This window comes from Cloeon dipterum, chromosome 3, assembly GCF_949628265.1.
Source record: "Cloeon dipterum chromosome 3, ieCloDipt1.1, whole genome shotgun sequence".
Taxonomy (NCBI): domain Eukaryota; kingdom Metazoa; phylum Arthropoda; class Insecta; order Ephemeroptera; family Baetidae; genus Cloeon; species Cloeon dipterum.
The window spans coordinates 19,515,710-19,535,507 of record NC_088788.1 but is presented as its reverse complement, the minus strand read 5'-3'; the positions used below and the strand labels follow the sequence as shown (position 1 = coordinate 19,535,507).

Genomic DNA, 19,798 nt, shown 5'->3' with positions numbered 1-19,798 from the left:
AAACTAAAACGCGAAGATTCCCGGCCGATTTCTAGACAAAGCCAACGCGATTAGAAAAAGCACAAGTTTTTATCGAGTTGCTGGTTTTTTTTGTTCTGACCGCAGACTTGGCGTGAAAGGGAACGTGTAAAAATATAAATTAAAAGAACGAATGACACGCTAATCGTTGTGTGTGAGTGTGTGTATGTTTGTGATCGCCGAGCAAGAAAAGCTGTAATTGTAGTGATTAGACGCGCAGCTGCGCGCGCGTGTGTTTTATTCTCATTGAAAAGCGTTTGTTTTCCTATCACATAGGGGAATTACAGCGGAGATGAGAGCACCTTTTATTTATTTCACTGAGATGGTGCTGCCGGTGTGCAATTATCCGCTTTTTTATCGGATTCCGGCTGGAGCAAAACGAGCGCTTGAATTATATCACTGTGTAATTGGAAATGCTTGGACTACGATAATCGCCACTTAGCGTGAACTCGAATATTCGCTCTGTAATTGGAAAATGAATAGGAGAAACATACTTCGCTCATGCAAGGGAAAGAATTTAAAAAGATATAAACAAATAAAAACAACCATCACATCGCTTTGCTCATAAAAAAATATAATGAAATATAGAGGTGTAGTGAAAATAATTATTTTTACATTGATCGAAATTTGTGAAGTTTCTTTTGGCATATCTCTCATTTCTACACCAGAGTGTTATCTTTCAGACGCATCAGCAGAAATTGAAATAGGTGAAAAGTGTGTGAGCATTCCGCACGGGAATTAGCATTTGTGCCAAAATCAGCAGCTGTTGTGCGACTGGTGAAGCAAATAAAAAACGGTAGGGAAGAGAGAAAGAAAGAGAGAAAAAGAGGAGTTCGTAATTTATTTGTGTTGGCGGTGGTCCGTTGATTGAGCTGCACGCGAAACAAACTCGCTTTTAATTCGGGTGAACCGCAGAAAGAAGGAAGAATAAGGTGCTGGCTGCGTGGGAGCGGCCCAAATTGTGTTTCCAGACAGGTAAGAATGAAAAACACCCCAGCACGGTTTCGTGCCGTTATTTATCGCCCGCTAATAATTACACTTTTATTTTATTGCTCGCGTGTGTGCCGAGTTTGTCTCATTTCAATTGTGCATTGATTTACTTGGCGTTTTTGGCGCCGTAAATAAGGGCCAAGAGAAAACGGGGGACGCAAACGTACACGCGTTATTATTTGGGGCGTAAATCATGGGAAGCGCGCGAGGTGCGATAATCCTTCTCTTTCTTTCTTTCCTGCACCGTCCAAGCGCTGAAATAAATCAGTAATGCGATTAAGCTGAATGTACACGAAATATAAATTAACAGCTTAAATAATTTATTGTTGGTTTTTATCACGGCGCCGCAGATAGAAAAATGAAATATTAAGTGACAGACACACACACGCTGACGGAGTAGCGTTTTTAAACGTCTCTATTATTAAATATTTAATAAGCTTTATCGTCGCCATTAAACCGAACATATTCGTGCCGCCTTTTTATTCCTCTCTCTCTTTTCTCGTTCTGGCCGATTCATAAATATGCATAACGCGCCGGTTTTATTCAGGCACTTCCTGCCTCGCTCGCTTTTATTTGATATTGTTCACAGAAAATGGAACCTTGAGACTTCAATTGCGGGCGAATCGCGGCCAAGGAAAAACAATTTGAACACACACACAATAGTATATAGTAGCCGAACTGACGAGGGACTATGTAGAGTGCTCTGTTTCTTCCTGCTCTCGAGTGGAAATTTCAATTACGCGAGATTCGAGACAGTTGCTAATCTGCGGAATGTGTGCGCGCATATAATCATAATCAGAGAGACGAGCACCCCTTTTTGATCCGCAACCACGCTCGTCGAAATACCACCCTATTTCTTGGCAATAATTATCAGCAAGAAGTTGAGAATCGCGCACTGCTATACACGTGCCGAGTTTCTCATGGCCGCAAAATTTGCTGCTTCGGGGGCTTCTCCTCAATTTCCAGTTAATGAAATAACACACGAGAAGCATCCGTCGAGGGCGGCTACTTAGAGGGATGATAATCTTGTAAGCAACGTTCCAAATGGCAGTTACGATACTATTTTAAAAAACTAAAAATCAAGGGATTAGGTTGGTAATTAAGAGAAGAGTCTTCTTAATTATTTTTCTTTTGTTTGGAACCGAGTCGGCTGCTTTTGGTGCTGCTCCCGTTTTGATTTGGCCGATTCTCGGTATGTGTGCTGACCATGCGAGCCAAAGAATAAAAGTTGGCCTATGCCCTGTTTTTGCAGGACACCTTCCTCCCACACTTACCGGGCAGGAGCCAGCTTGATGATGGATAGGTATGTTGACCATATGACTGATTACCATATTCAATTCTCTTTGTTCTGGTTTCGTTTCCTTGGCAACAAAAATAATTAAGGGTTTCCATTCCCGCGCCCGAAACTAAACACGATCAGTCATTGTTGGAACAAAAATCCATCGCTGCTCCTGAAGGAGGAGGGAAAACGAGAATGTGCACAAATAAATGCTAACTGGACGAGTGAATGGGAACCCTAAAGAAAAATGTGTGTCTCGCTGTTGTTTGGATTTATTTCTGCTTTTTCCGCATGCGGAACAACTTTTTATTCTCTCTGGATGTTGTTTTTGATGGATCGCGCGTCTCGAGAGCCAAACGTCCGTATTTACAGTGATTCAGCCGATTTTATTCTCATATATGTATCTATGTCTGTGTCACTTGCATTTTTTGCATGAGACGTCACTTTCGGCAGTTGCATGCGCGCCAATGGGGAAATGCGATACGCCGATAAATCACTGCCAAAAACGAAAAAAGTGCTTTCTTTTGCCGGAAATAATTGATGCGGAACTCGGAACAGATGCGCATGCATATGCGTTTTAAGTGCGACTTGTGATTGACAAGCAAATTCTGGAAGCTTTCCGAGCTGAATTCCCGATCGAATTAAACGGCAGAAATCGAAACACGGCGTCCCCCAGCTTCATGTCGCCTTTTTCCTCTTTCTCGCTCTGCACAAATGGAATAATAATAATACATTTGTGACCCTGAAAAAACTTTTACCCCCTAAAGCACAGCAAATACGTACTCTCTTTGCGTGCGTGTGTGTTTAAAAGGCACGAGTCTCTTTCATAAATATTTTTTTATTTCACATCTCGCTCAATCAGACAAAAGGGAGAGCAGCGAAAAAAGACCAGTGTGTACATTTGTTTGGCGTGTCATTTTTGCGGGACCACCACGGCAGTCGTTTCTCTCATTCCCAGTGTAATATTATTCAATGAAAGCAAGCCCCTCTCTGCTTTTTTACTTGCGAGTCCCTCTCGCATGCAGTCATGGAAATGCATCGAGCCACCGGCTTATGACTCGCTTTCAAATATCGTAATTTATTCAGCCCGCAGAAGTGTATGTTTGTACAAATGTTGGATAAATATTTGTCTCTGTGAATGAGAGTGCGTGACAAAAGAAGTGCCGGGGCAAATCGCGGAATAATTGCGTTTTCCTGCTCTGCTCACTCGCTGCTCCGACGCCAATTATTTAATCAAACAAACACTTCTCCAATCTCGGCGGACGCAAAGAGAGAGGGAGCATAATCAAATTGGGAATTGCCTGAAAGCTGAAATTTCATGTGGATTTTTCATTAATAGGATTGCGAAATTTAGTCATTTGATGGGGTCTATTTGTGGAAAAGAAGGAATTATTGAAATTGTTGATGAAGAGAAAGCAATATTATTGTAGTGAAGCCAGTTAAAATTTGCTTCCAATTTTGCTGAGGGGTGGTGATGACATCTGAACATAATAACAAAAGCAGCCAAAAACCTAATGTTTTTCTCCCAAACGTTTGGACAACTAGGAATAATATATCACCCCCTGTGCTCATTATTTTCGGCTGGAACGCTGCAATTAAGTGGGCCAAAATTCCCGTTTATCTGGCCGGGCTTTGTGGGAATAATCTGGCGGAGAGGGGCAAAACGGTTTTAAGAGGGCGCAGGGGTGCAAGAAAGAGAGAGCCAGAAAATGTGTGTAATTCCCTTTGAAAAAATCACCAGCTGGAGCTGATGATAATAACAAGACCAATTATTATTGATGTCCTTTTGCTTGAGGTGGCACCCCTGACACTCGGCAGGGGGTTGCTGGGCCGCGTCATTACGCATCCCATTCTTCCAGTGGAAATATACACAGATCGTAATCCGCGCCAGGCCCAGGTGACACGCAACAAGCGTGTTTTTTACACTTGCAAATGGAAAAAGGTGCCGAGATTTGATACCACCGCTTTGGAGTCTGTCGAGCATGCCGCGATGCGATTACAGATGCCATGAATTTCGAGTGCCGCCGCGCTTTGTCCCAAAGTGTTTCTTTTTACACGCCGAATTTCAGCAGCTTGTTTTCCCGATTTTCTGCTTCTTGATTTCACACACCGAGAGCACTGCTCCCTGCAAATCCCCGAGGAATGCATTCAGTCGTCCGCCGCGCATTTATATTCATCAGCCGGCGAAATAGATTCTCGATTTCGGTGGGAATCGGCGGCAAATCGAATTCAAATCAATTTAGGCGATTTCACGCGGCACGGAAGAGCGCAGAAAATGGCAAGTCACTTGACTTCTATTTATCGCAATCGCGGAGAGCTGGCTTCGCGCGGAGGAAACGAGAAAGATTCATTTCTCCCCTGCAAGCGCACAGACGTTCCCCCAGTGCGGCATCAAATAAAACGGCGAAAACGCTGGTTTACACACAGAGATATACATTATACGACCAAAGCAGAGCGGGAGGGAACAGTGGTAATAATGCCGTTTCCAGCCGGTGCTCCCTTCGCACCCTCGATTCAAACACACCACTTGTTGATCTGCCAGCAGCGGCAACAGACAGACAAATAAATTTATTCCGGACGAATGAACCCACAGAGCAACACTCTGTTAACGCCGACACAGTGCACCACACTTTAGTACTTCCTGCTAAATGGAATATCAACTCAAAAAATCAGATCGAAGTATACAAAATAATGTCGCACAGATTTTGCAGTATTTTCAGTGCTTAAATTTATAAAATTAAATACTCATACAGGAAAATTTATGAAAATTAATAAACAGCGAAATCGCTTTTATTCTCTGCTCTGATTTTCATTAGGATGCGGTGGCTATTAGTGATTTCTTTTGACAAGAAAAATAAAGGGATTTTAATTTTTTCTCCATAAATTGCAATTTACAGCTCCCATTAAAATAATCATTGCATTTTAAAATAACAAGAATTTTTAAATTTATCAATTAAGAACATTTTAAACATTTTGATTGTTTAAATTTAAAAAAAACTTGCTTTCAATGTCAACTGCTAACGTTTGTAATTCTTTTGTCATAATAACTGAATGCGAATCCTCATATATTCCGGTTGATGCTATCGCGATCGGGAGCGTGCTTCAGTCTCTGAGCACTATGTATACATTCGATTGTAAAATGCGAGCCCTGTAATCAGTGTAATAACAGAGTTCTGGAGTGCGTGTGTCACTCTCACTGCGAGACCGGAATGCCGACTATTTAAATGGCCGGCAATTATATCAATCGAGATCTATCTGTGCGCGGAGAGGAGAATTCTCGGTGAAAAGGGAGCTATTAAACGAATGGCCCGGCATGGGGCCGCGCAGATTAAACAGCGGCTTTGGAGGATGCTGGGAAATATAAAAACTGGCTGCTTTTCATCTGCTGTACACGCTCACGAAATAATTACCGCTTTTATCATGCACACACACTGTTACTACTTATTCATTATTCGCCCGCGCCCTTTTCACTGATGTGGATTGACTCATTGACCAGGGCAGCAGCTGATTCGCTCTCTCGCCGCTCGCTTGGGGGATGAACGTGTGCAGCGCGCCTATTGATTAATCAATCATCCCGCCGGCTCCCTAAAAATTGCACACGGAAATGCACTCCTGATGCAAACATCAGAAGCGCACTTTTCAGCTCGCGTCTATTCATGACACGAGCCGGCCAATTAAATTCAGTGAAATTGCAGAAAGTGGCAGTTGGGTTCCGGCAATCACTTTCTGATTTGAACGGCGTACAAACGAAATTTTAAAGATAAAATTAATGTTTGTAATGTTTAACGCTGGAGGAAAATATTTATAGTATTATTATTCATTTTAAAATCCAGTCCTTTGCGGCAGAAACCAAACTGAAACGCTAGAGGAATTTGGTCTTTAACTGCATGATGGTGCAGTTTTTTCCACAAGGTATTATATAAACGATGGCGTCTTTTATAATGCCAGAATTAGGTCTGAAATGTTCAATTAATAAAAAAATCAAAACAATTATTATTAGTACCGAATAGTACAAATAAAATTATATTATTCATCTATTTTTAATGTAATTTTTATTTTTTTAAAAAACTAAAAATTCTTTGTACTTTACATATACGTTGAGCATGACTCAATGAATTGCTCTGCCATTGCGAACAAAATCTTGAAAGCGATTTTGTTCGAACAAATTGGAAATGCGCACTTGGAACGTGTTGGATTAACGCCGGATTGCATTCCACACGATATTCTGACTGAGAGCTGAGGCAGACTAATGATCGTTTAGGAGCGGGCGGGAAGGAATTCCCTTTCGCAAATTGCACTCCATTCACTCTCACTTCTCGCTCGGATTGGCAAGTTGAAGAGAGCAGCTTTTCCAAATCTGCTGCGGTGGAAAATGAAAGAGCACTTGGATGTCGAGGTTTCGCGCGCTAATAGACGCTCATTTGTCTGCGCCGAGACGCCCCAGCGCTGCATTTGTCTTTGCGGCGCTAAATCCCCGAGAGAAAGAGACAAATGTCGCAAATTCCTCTCTCATTTGCCTAATAAAATATCCCCTTTCCCTCCTCCTTTTCTTCCTCTCACTCTCTCGCCATGATTGGATTCTTTTTATTAAGGAAACAGCGGATAAGTTTTTTTAATTAATCATTCCATAATAAACACACGCGCCGAGTGAGCTGGGGAGACGGATATTATTTTTAATACACTCCCGTGCAAATAAACCCGCTTCTTCCTACGCGCTTAATTGGATTAAAAAATGTTGGATTCGGGGGAGAAAATTTAATAAAAACAGACGCGCTGGCACGAAAGAAAACAATAAATTTTTTATCACTCCTCTCTCTGCCGGATTGATCAGCGTTGATAGCGTTTGGAATTTTCGAAAAATTGCTAAGCAAAATCTGGAAAGCAATTCTGAGCAATCGATACACGAGAATTGTATTTTTCATCGTTATCCTTTTTCGCCCTCCAGAATTCAAATTTTACTTAGACACGGAGAAATCATATTTCATCGGCTGTCGCCACTTGAACATTCACAGATTGTGTTGCAATTTGATTTATTTTCCGCGCGACGCGCATATTCAAATGTAACACCAGCCGTTGGGGCTTTGCGTCATCATTATTCCGCGAGAAGAACAACGCGGGGGAGAAATAAAGCTTAAAAGCGCATTTGCTGCAGCAAACTAACTTTGCGCTCGAGTAAATGGCTTTGCTTTGAATAAATGGAAACATAATTCTCTCAGGGAAAGTTCTTTGCGTCACTTCGCCTGCAATAATAGCAAAAAACTAGCGACTGTTTATTTTGAAACTCTTTACATAGCCAGCAACACGAATGTTTAAAATGTTGTACATACAATCTGTCGATTTATTACAAAAGTTCGTTTATAAGCGTGGCAGGATTTCATTAAAACAGTATTTTAGAGTCTTTCAAATTTGCAGTTTGTTCGTCTAGTTTTAAATCTCTTCCAGTTATAAGACACTTTTGCAAATCAAAACAATTTTTCAAATCATTCTAGCAATTTGATGACTGAACTTTGCTTTTTAATTTTCCATCTATTTATTCTAATGAAAGCCTGGCCACATAAATTAGTATTTTGTCCGTTTTCTTAGAGAAATTATCACACCGATCAAAAAGGATTTCTACCTTTAAAATCTTTCCTTCTTTATATCAGGAAACCCGTCAGCTTCTGCTCATTTTCCTGCGGCATTTCAGCTCTATACGCGCACTCATAGCCACAGCTGAAATAATTAAAAGTGTCCCCGCCACTTGGGGTTTGTAACTCTAGAATGCAATTAAAACTTTGGGCATTTTTACCGCGCGCGTGCCGTCGTGTCGCATTTGTAACCAGAGACTGTCCTCGAATTAATTATTCAAAAGAGCAGTATGCTGAGGGCGCATTTTATTTGTGCTCATTATTTAAAAAGCTGCAATTTTCGTACGCATATTCCCTGAAGCATTGCACTGCACCTTTTTTAACGCGGGATTAAATTTATATTCGCGACGAAAATAAGCGCGCTCGTTTCGAAACGTCTCATTAATGCGCGCCGCGCAGAGGAGAGAGAGAGAGAGAGAGAGAGAGAGAGAGAGAGAGAGAGAGAGAGAGAGCAGCAATTTCTTCCTTTCTTTCCTTGAAAGTATATTATGGAGGCGAAAGAAAGAGACCTCTCTCTGCTTTTTAATAATCGTAATGGCAACGAGAGCAGCCAGAGTCTAATGAAAACGTATTTTGATGGCATTTAGAGTGTGTTTCGAGTTTAATGATGCGGCCGGGGTAATTTATTAATGATGCCGCTTCCATTATTTTATACGGCTGACTCGCACACATACACACACAATATCTCGTGCCTCCGACCTTTGACTGCGTGCACGACATTTGCACCCGATATTCCAGCCGCTTTTGATCTTTCGCTATTGGCTCCGACCTTTCGATTGACAAAGCACAAACATTGACATTTTCACTAATTGTTTTCGCACTGAAAATTTGGAAATAATGGATGGTATAGATTCATTGCTACCCGATTGTGATCTATTTCCTGTGTTATCATTTTATTTGCGAACCAAATTTGTTTATTAAGCCAGAGTTATTGTTGTAGTTGGTTGTCAGGTGGGGCAATTGAAAGGCTTACAAGGGGCCTCGGCTGAGAGCGTGCGATTCATTTGGAGCAGAGAAAATTTTATTTCAGAAAAGGGGTGCGAGGAAGATGTACATTTTTTAAGAGGCTCTCCGCTTTCCTGCCGGCTAATTAATGGCAAAACGTAATCCCTCAAGAGCCTGGCGCGCTTCATTTCGTGAAAAATGCTCTAATTCCGGCTGGCGGGCCAAGTTTTATACTTTGACAGAGGGTAATAAAAGAAAAATAACAAGAAAGGGTTGTTTTAAGACCGCGCGCGCGCGCTCCCTGGAGGATTGCCTCGCTCGTAGTTCTGCTCTCCTCCTGATTTCCCCGACTAATGGCGAATAAAGTGCCAATACGCACGGAATTACGTTTCCGAGCTTATATTAGCGCAGCTGAAACCCGAGCCGGAGAAATAAGGCAGACAATCGAACGAGATGTTATGCAGCCCACTTCACACTTGAATGAAATTTGCGGTGACACGAAAAGCTGCCGCTGCGTGCGTGCGAGTTTCATTATTATCAGCGTGTTACACTTCTCCATTCTTCGATTCTATTCACCTTGATCTCGATCAGACGCCGAAAGGAGCTAAAAGCATTTTCTCGCAGCACAATGCGCCTCTCGCACACGGGGATGGAAAATGCGATATCGAGATGGGTGCGAGAATTGAAGCCGAATAAATGAGAAAATGGGAATGATTTTTTGTCCGACTCCCGCGAGTTTATTTATCTTTCCCCCAGTTAGCATAGTTTGTAACCGGTAATCCCTGTAAGAACACGAAAAAGCTTGTTTGGAGAGTGACAAAGTGCGCCCTCGAGAAAAGAAGCGCAGCGCTTGAAACAACAGACACAAGAGAAAAAGAGTTAAACGCTGGGAAAGCGAGCAGCTGGTGCGGAAAACAATCCCTTTTTCTCGAATCAAAATATTATGTAAGGATGGAAACAGGAAACTCGAATGGCCCGAAAACGAGACAAACAAAAAAAACACGTGTGAACAAAGCGGCGATGTAAAACAACAACAATTATCACCTAATTGCCGCTGCTCCCACTCGCAATTGCAATTAGCAGTTGGAGGAGCGGCCTGCATTGTTTCCAACTCGAGTTTTTTTACAACGTATGCGCTGCATGCTCCGGGTGTGAAATGAAATTTGAATCGTCCGCCTTTATGGAGGTTTGCACTTTGAAAGCGGCAATCGCCATCTGCGTCCTCGGCGCGCTTAAATATTCTTTAGTGTTATTGCCGAGAGAGCAGCAGAAATAACCGTTTCACACGACGTTGCGCTCTCTCAAATAGTGTTAAACGCACACCAGTGCAATTATCAATTATTCAAGGCCGCTCGAAAGAGAGTCGCGTCTGCTTTTCTCGGCTCTGTAATTGCGTTTTTCCATTTGCGCCATCCATTTGATGCAGTCGACAAACGAGGGGATTACTGCACAAACGGCTCCAAGTTTTATCGGCCATATTTCAAGTCTAATCAGACAGCTAACAAGCTTGTGGCTCACCAGAAATTAACTTTTGAAGTACATGATTTTCTCAGTTCAATTTCACTTCTTTTCACAACGGGACCATAGTACAGGACATTGACAAAAATACTGTCCAGCGTTTTTTTTCTAGAAATAACTATGGACTTTTAACAAAAGTCTTTGGAGTAATAAAAAACATTAATCTTACTCTCCCACGGATATAAAACAATGAATCAATGGAAAAGATACAATTTTTGCTAAATTTACACTTTCACGGAAGTGATGTTTGCATACAAATCTGTTCTTTAAGAATAAAATTTTAATAAAATGTTTCATTCTGTCAACTTAGAATAACTTTTAGACAGTATTTTCGGTCACTTGGCTGTATTTTAATACAGCTAAAAAGACAAAAACCTATTAAAATATGCAATTAAAAACAATTTCTAAGCCTCTTAAAAAATATTTTCGGTCTCCAATCTTTCAATTTACACTTCATGTTTTTAGGAAAATTTTGTTTGAAAACCCCCACAAGTTCTGTTTCTCCACCGTAAATTTCGTCTTTTTTTGATATACCTTTCAAATACCTTTTTTTAATACCTCTTTGGCCAAAACCAAACGGACAAACCTGCAAACCCTGAAATTTTGTGCTTGTCGCATTTTTACATCAAATGGTTTGATCTCATATTCACAAATTCTGCTCGAGACGAACACTGCAGCAAGTGGTGCTGTGATCAGCCTGAGCCACCCCTTGCATATAGCACGTCATCCCTCGCCCCGAACACATCCACCCGCCGACAGCTTCTTGGCGAATCGATTTTTAGCAGCCGACGGACGCGTCGGAGCGGGGCAAAGAAGATTTTAAAGAGGGAAGCTCATTACCCCCGTGCCGCCGGGATGCATACCTCTGGTGAATTAATTAGCAGCAGCATATAAAAGAGCCGCGCGCGCGTTTCCTACTTTTCTGCGGCGCTCGCGTGGTAGCTAGGTAATTGATTGCGGAATTTTTGTACGTTTTCGCAAACAGGTGCGTCCGACTGCTTATTTCCGCGGTTCCGGTCATCGTTCATGCGAATTAATTTGCGTTCGGCGCGTGCTCGCGTATTTTAATCCGTTATCGGCCTCCAGATCGGCTTTCTGTCAATTCAAGAGGGTTTAATTTATGGCGCCGGCCTGCACCAGCAATTTATATTATATTCCCGCGCGCATTTTATTTCTGGCGCTGTTAAACTTTTACGCCGAAAAAGCAGCTTTTAAACTGGATGTTTAATGTTTCTTTTATCGGACTGCTTGCGAGAGTATTTATTCACCGGCGCCTGTGCCTTCGAAATTTCTCACACTGCGTGTGTTGGTATACGCGGCTTTTATTGAGACGCGGCCGAGAGATTCTTGAAAACAAGCAACCCTTTCGTGTAAACACACGCTGCACTCATCACACTCGAGAGGGAACGAGTTTCAGCAAACGACAATCTTGTGAAACCAACACCTCGCAATTTCTGCACCTTCAAAAAACGAAAAATTGTCTTGCGGAGAAACATTTGTTTGCTTCTGCTTGACGAAAATAAAATTAAATCTTTAACAACAAGGAATGTCTGTGGGCGTGTTTAGACAGCCAGAAATTATTATTAGAGACAAATTGCGGCCTTTTGAACTCTGTGAATGGAAATGCAGGCGGCGGTGCATTTAATATTTTACTTCTGGCGTCTAGACTTCCAGATGCACGGCCACAGAAGCAAAAAGTCTTGTGCAGAGACGCCAGGCCGCCGTAAAAACAACGACACAAATCTGAAAAAATACTGTGTTATGGCTCTTAAGTACACGCGAGCTATATTTGTTTATTCTCCCGTGGGGAGAGCAGGCAAGGGAAAAGTCGAAAATTCATATTTTGTTTCGAGGCTGCAACCGAAAAGAGAGGCGACCATGCGCCTCTTCTCATCCTCCAACCCTTTGAGCTGTCGCAAGCAGGTATTCATTTCCCCGTTCAGAAAAATAAAATGAGTCATTTGTGTGCTTGCGGATCCGTCTGACAGCCCGCGCGCGAGAATCAAATTACACGAACAGCGGCAGCAACGGAGAGATTATTAAAACTTTTAATTAATACACAAAGACGAGGTGCATGCGCCTTGTCTTGCACCAACCCTTTTGTTCTTCCAATTTGTTGCCATTCCCTTTGGATGCCCCTTTGCATTTGCATTTTCGCTTTTTCTTAATTGCACGTGCATTTTTAATTTCGTTGCTGTCTTCATTAATTACGTCGAACTCTCCCGCTTTAATTGATATTGCGATGTCAAGGCAATGTAATTAATATTTTGAAAAATGTCTTCTCGATTTTTAATTTTGACACGCGGCAGCTTGGTGGCTTGTTAATTTTTTACGACTGCAGCTCGCCAGATTTAAAAAATTATATTCGTACCCTCTTCCTCTCTCATGGTAATGCGCGCGACCTCAGATTGAAATAATAAAAAAGACACCGTACTTGGGGAGCAGAAAGTTAATTGCAACGTTTTCAGCAAAGTTTCCAGCACGGCAATTAAGCGGCCACTTTTTTAAATATGTTAAGCATTTGGCTCGGGGGCAGGTGAATTTTAATATTCGGCGCAGCATTTATTCAGAAGCACAAAGCGTGCGCACAGATGTCCGTTTTTAATACTTTTAGCGGCGTGTGTGCACACAAACTTTGAATAATTATGAGTCAACGAAAACTGCTTATTAACATTCACTTCAAGGAATGATCTAAATTTGCTGCGCACGGAATTTTTAATGAGGGGCAAACAAAAAATGAGGAGGTGGGGCTCAAATGAGAATTGCATTCGTTTCATATCCGTTCATGTTACAGTGCATTGTTATGTTGAAGAAAGTGATACTTAATTTGACTAAACAGATTCTATGCTTGAGAAACACCTGCACATCCGAGTAAATAAAGAAGATCTTTCGCCTGGTGCTTTCCATCCTGAATTTTTATCACACAGATTTCCTCCGCGTGCAACAAAGCGTTCCATTATTGCTCCGAATTCGCTGTGGCGTGCCTTATAATTCGTTTCCGCTGATTGCGAGCAATAAAACGCACATATTCCCGAGTGGGGCACGTGTGCGAGTAAGTCTGAAACAACATCAATGTCAATGCAATAAATTCGTTCGTTTAAAAGGCCATCAGGTGCACTCGGAATTGAGAGACGAATAGCAGAGCGATAAAGTTTCCTCTGTTGTATGCATAAAGCATATTCAGTCTTAATTTGTTGTACTTTCTCACAGAGATAAGGAAAGGGTTAAGTTGCTCCATTGTTTCAGAGTCAAATAAAAATTTTATCAGACGCACGACGAGAGCTGCTTATTCGCCAGGTAGCCGCGCTGCAGACACACGTTATTTGAATAACCACTCAACCGACGACGAGAACATACATACATGCCTGTATATATGCAACCTAATATAATTTTAATTTATCTCTTTCTCTCTTCGAGTGTGTTTACTCTCTCTGCAGTATAAATGCGCCGTGTGTGTAATTACGGCTCAATGACGGCAATAAATCACCGGGTCGATTTGCCTTTTCTTTCCTATCCTCTCCTGGCGCACAGCACAATTATAAATAATGATTTCGTTAAGATAGAGATAATATAAAGTTAACTACTTGATGAAAATTCGCCTTAATGTTTCTTTATACAGCTTCATTTTCACAGAGTGCATTGTTTATTCCTTCCCTCTCCCATCAGAAAAATATACGCACAAGGAGTCCAGTTTTAATCGAAGAAAAATATTAAGCGCTGTCCGCATATTTAATAAAAGTCCGCATCATATTATATGGTTTTGAGATTTGGACCGCAAAACGCAAAGCTGCCTGTCCTCCCTACACAGACAGCGCACCCCTGGCTGCGAGAAACCCCCGCGCACTCGCTGGGGACGCAAGAATAATATAAAATTTTTAATATTTCCTCCTTATCGAAGGGCGCACATCAAAGTAATAGTGGTCCGACGCATTGTTTCCATTTTTTAGACGCAAAAACGCACGCAGACGGCTAATTCAATATTTGCGGCTGAAATCGAATATCTCACTCGATCGATAATCCACGCAGAGATGAGCAAGTCAGTCGGCAGCTTTCCCTGCTCTTTGCGGATCGAGTTACAATCGAAACGGCCTTTCATTTGTGACAGATCTAGCTGGCCTGAGTTGCATTATGCATCTGCCTTTCTTTCTTTCTTTTGTTTGCATGAGGGGGCGCATTCAAAAAAGTCTCTCCGCTGGGATCCAATGCCGCATACACGCTACTCTAAATAATATGATCTATCCTAAGAGTAAAAAAATCTCCGCAAATTTAAACACGCGTTCTGACTTAAATTATAAATAACTGTTTTTAGTTTTATTTGCCCTGGAATAAAATTTTTACCTCCGGTGAATTATTCATTTTTATTTTTAATATTAGTGATGAAGTGTCGCTGCGTATCCAACGACCGAAAGAGAGAACATCCCCGAAAAGTATATTATTTTGTGTAGTGTTTTAGTTGTTTGTATACGATTTTATTGCCCAAAAAGTCGAAACTGGACGCGAGCACAAAACAATTTGTAGTATTATTAAGAGTCACGCACGCGCTATTGTCGTAAAATTATTACAAATTTCATTCGCAGCGCTTTCGCGTGTGTGCACAATAAAAGCAATTCGTACGTAGCAAAGAGCAATATTTTTATTGCACTCGGCGTGTGTGTGTGTGTCGATTCCAATTCTATGGGTCATTTCCTGCCGGCAACTTGGAATACTGAAAGTGATAACAGCCGAAAAGGCAACGTTCGTGCCGGGGTGAGAAAAGTTTGGCACGAAAATGTCGAATTGTAAAGCAATTACACACGTCTTATCATTCGTCCAGAGAAACGAAACAACTCAATTTGAAAGAGCTATAAAAGCATTCGTAATAAAGCGCGCTTGCTGTGTGCTGTGCAGCTAATTTCCCAATAAAAGAAAGCGGCGTCGGGGGAGGCGTTTAATTCGCTGCTCCTGTCGCTTAATTGCCCTGCCGAATTATTTTTTTAACTGCTCTCCTAGCGCAACGGCGTCTCATGCAAATTAATCGCACGTTTATTCAATTTGGCCCCGAGAAAGAAAGGTGAACACTGCACAGATGTTGCTCTGCGCGCATTAAAGCGCCGAAAGTCGAAATTAAAAGTGCAGACGCGACGGTACTTTGCATGTAAATCTGGGAATTTATCGAGTCGCATTCTTTCGGTTGGCTCCGCCCCGCGCGAGAGTTGTTTCCAAGACGAATATTTAAATAATAGAGAGCAGCGGATTTGCTCGGAGCAAATACAAAAGTAATAATACGTGCTGTGCCTTATTTTATTATTACGATATTTGTGCTGGAACAACATTTTTGAATGGGAAATATGCGCGTGAGACTGCACACACAGGAATTTCTTCTTCTCGCTCCAAGCCCTAGAGCGCGACTGTTTAATAATTCGAGGGCAAATAATAGCGCCGAGCAAGAAAATATTATATCAAGTCGAAAGATGTTTCCTCTGGTAAATTTGCTCACTCCATTTTTTTTATCTCCGCTGAAGATATGAAAGTGTTCAGCTCACAAATTTCAATCGAATTATTCGCGAATCTTTACTTTTTGCACAAACCAAATGCTCGAAGTTTATATTAAAGCTGACAGAAGTTTATTTTGGACTTGGAATGAACATCAAGTACTGCTTGAGTGCTGGTATTTCCTCCTCTATGTTCTCAACAACGACTATTTGGCGAAGACAGACGTCGGACAATAAAAGCGCAATATGTTCGTTATTCTTTTCTTTCTTGAGCAGGATTCGCTGTGGCGATGAGTTCAAAGAACATGTGAGCAACACATTGCCGCCATTAAAGAACTATATTTGTTTGAAAATCAATCATAAAACAAAAGCCGAAAACAATTTCGTGCGCTCGCTCAGCTTTACTTTTCGTGTTCCCAGGACTCAAATTTTTTACGACAAAATCCTTCTCTTTGTATCTTGTCTCATTGTAAAAGAGTCGAAACCACAGCGCGTTTAACTGCCGTATAAAAATACATAAAAAGCGCGCGCGAGAGCATGAATATTTTATTACTGGACAGAGAGAAAGAGAGAGGCAGAGCGCTTATGGACGTTTTAATTCTTTTTCTTCTCCCGTGGCTGCTTTTCCACAAATTATTATTAGTGTTTGAAGAGCAGATTAAAAAACAACACTCCAACATTCGAGTTCTCTCTCTGGTCATTTTCATCTCCCCGCTCATTAAAATCGGCTAGAATCATTTTCCTTTTTACTTACCCCGCGGCCGGCACTTTTAATTCCCTTTTCCATCGGCAAAAATCTGGGATTAGCCGGGAAAGAATTTTTCTCATCAACCAACCGTCCGTCCAACCGACGAACGTTCTGCGAAGGGGAATATTTAGATGTTTGCAGAACGAAAAGACTACGAGACGAGTGTAATTACATTTTTCAGTGCAGGAAATTGCATTTTAATAATTCGAGTGCATAGTGCCATCATTCCTGTGTCCAGCAAAGACTTTCCTTCGGCAAGGTCTTCTTTTTCCTCCGCCCGTCCAATCAGGATTTGCAGCCATAGAGAAGATTTAGTGTGCGCAATCACACAGCGGCATGGTGTTAATTCCCGCCGAAGGCAGTGAATCACCCCGGGAAATATAATTTAGTGCGTGCTGCTGCCGTTTCCTCGAGATTGCCTTCAAAAATAAACGCCGACAAAATATATATTTTTCGCCCCCGACGGCAATAAAAATAAAAGCAGTTCAAGTGCGCCCGCGCCGCTCTCCAGTTAATTTTCCCGCTTACGGGCCATGTGTACGACTGCTTTTTGTTTCCACGCTCGAGATTGCTTTCGTTTTTGCATCAAATCGGCGAGAAAATCGCCTGCCACCCGGTTTATTTATATTTGTTTTGCCGGCCGGGCCTCTTTTTAAGATGTAAACTCCGGAAATGTAAGTCTGAATTGTTAAAAAGCGAGAGTTGATGTGCAATAAAAATTCAGCCCTTCTCTCTCTCTCTCTCTCTTACTCTCTCGCTCGCTATATATCCGGCGGAATTATTTACACACAGAAATGCCCGGTCTGTGTTTATTTGAATGGGACAGAGAGAAGGCTTCTTCATCTCTGTGCAACCGTTTTTTACGAGCACGTATCACACGGAATGGCTAATTAGCCCTCTCTCTCACTCACTCCTTTTTCCACAACTCTTTCTGCCACTCTGCGAAAAAGTCTGCACACACACAACAAAACGCGATCTCACCACCTCTCGGCGACAAAGAGAAAAGGAGAAACCGCGAATCTGAATATAGCTCAATATTTACCAGCTCGCTCGCAATCACCGCCGCTCATTTGCCATTCTGTTTGCGCGAAATGAGTTTTGCAGCCGGCGACGCGACCACAGCCAGAGAGACTTGCCGCTTTTCTCTCTTCCACGTGCATTTTCCGCCGCTTTTTATATTCCCTTTCATGCGGTCAGCCCGAAAATAAACCGTTACAAAGGAAAGACGTTTAGGTATAGAAAAATGCAAGGAAATTTCAATGGTTAAACATACACAAATTCATAAATTTTTAGAATTGACAAAATTATTTTTCGTTTAACTAAAAAAATTGAAAATCAAAATTTTTGCATTTAAAATTTACAAGTAATTTGCGAGCTGCCGTTAATGAAAAAAATCATCTGCTTTTTTCTTAACGAGAAGAATTGTGTGATTTATTTTTAATTAACATCCAAAATCATACGACACATTCTAAAATTCTGTTCATTAAGAGAAAAAAAACACTGATAGGTAGGAAAGAATTTCCACTGAAATTTAAACTATAATACGACGAGAAGATAGTCGTCGCTCATCCTTGTCACAGGTCCCCTTGGCATCGGTGCGAGGGGTTTGATGCAATATCTATAAAGGTGCTGGTCGGACAGACATAATTCACAAAACGACGCAATTACCAGCCCCCGGCCGGCAAAATAAACGGCAAGAGAGAGCGAGATTTCTCCACTGGCGTGCTTATAAACTGGCGCGGGGAGGGCACGGGGAAAATTGCTTTTTGTGCTGCGTAACGCTTTTTTAATGAAATGCGCACGCAAAAATCATGACTCGCCGCGAAACGGCCGGCGCAGCGGCGGAGAATTAAACCGCTACGCATTGAGAACGGCAACAAGGAGCATGAGGATTACTCCGGCGCCGATTCGAAAGGGGTGAAAAGGCAGAAATCGCGCGCGTCTCGCGTGCGCTGGGTGAGTCAGACCAAAGTGTGGGGGCTTGGAGTGGCCACCGCGCGACGAGAAAACAGACAACACAGTGTCTTTCCACCCTCGGCGCCTGTTGAACACGATATTTATACCTTTTGCCGCCCTCCAAGCTGCGCTGCTGTTGCGAAACACGAATGTTTTATTTTTAATTGAACCCTCCTCCATTCTGCCCTTCCACGAAAATAAAAATTTAATCTGGCGTAATTGTGGAGGGATAAATTGTGTAAAGCACAATAAATTTTTCCAGCTCACCAAAGCAAAAGCAGATTACGCTTGACGAGTTGGCTCGCTGTAATCAAAATAATCGAACCACAGCCGCTCAATTGGACGTAAGCTGTGTATTGTTTCTGCCGATTGTAATCCGGTCGGCTGGTCAATAAAAATCCGCTCAGAAAAACTCAGGGAGGAAAAAGGCCACGTTCCGCGCGTTATATCAATCTGCATGCTTTTCCGCACTTTAGCTTTGCTTTTAACCAACGCTTTATTGGCTGTTTCTTCTCTGGTGTTCAAACCGAGAAATAACGCTGCCTGCGAGCGAGAGTAGTTGCACGCGCCTCTAGTTTACTAACACTCTGCGGCTCTAATCCGCAGTAACTCTCTGCTATGCCACAGCTCCAGACCGGGTCGGCCGCCGAAACGAGCTTCCGTCGGCCTGTCGATCGCCGCCAGCCAGATGGGACATCATCATGCGCTCAAGAAGCACCGCATGGAGAACGGTTCAGACTACGGATACGAGAACGGACACCTCGGCTCTGACTGTGAGTACAACACATTTTTTCCATTCATTTCATTCCCAACATTTTCCAAGAATTAAGGTAAAAGCTCTAAGGCTATGATGAAATGCTTCTCTGTCCTCAAAAACTGGTAACAAAATCTTATTGGGTTACAGGCTGAAAAGAAAATTTGTCCCATACCATTGAAAGGTATCTTCGGATCATAAAAGCAATGGGAGGTATTTGAGTAGTTTGGGGATCCCGTAATTTCAGAGAGAGCAAAAGGTGGTTAATTTAATGATTTAAAATGCTTAAAATAGCTTGGCCCCATGTTTTCCACGGTGTTATTGGGACTCGGTGATCTCTTACATCACGTGATGTGCTCAGCAGAGATAAAAAAAGAGCTGAATTTTCTATGCTTCAAATTTGGGGGAAAATGTCGGGAAAATACTCCTTAATTTTCAAGTACAGATCATGCGGAAAATCTTCATTTTTTCTGTTCTGGTTTTTCCTAATTT

At 42.0% G+C, this 19,798-nt stretch overlaps 1 protein-coding gene across 15 annotated transcripts in view; it reads left to right on the top strand.

The window, feature by feature from the left end:
• dac (dachshund) overlaps nucleotides 1–19,798 on the top strand; it is a 91,172-nt gene that overhangs the window by 14,725 nt on the left and 56,649 nt on the right. For 10 of the 15 annotated variants that reach the window (XM_065486736.1, XM_065486729.1, XM_065486735.1 and 7 more), the window contains exons 2-3: nucleotides 2,261–2,311; nucleotides 19,180–19,325. In XM_065486736.1, coding sequence (XP_065342808.1) covers nucleotides 2,261–2,311; nucleotides 19,180–19,325 — 197 coding nt within the window. Of the gene's footprint in view, nucleotides 1–2,260; nucleotides 2,312–19,158; nucleotides 19,326–19,798 lie in introns of all 15 variants that reach the window. The other 5 variants (XM_065486733.1, XM_065486730.1, XM_065486724.1 and 2 more) reach the window with 4 other exon arrangements.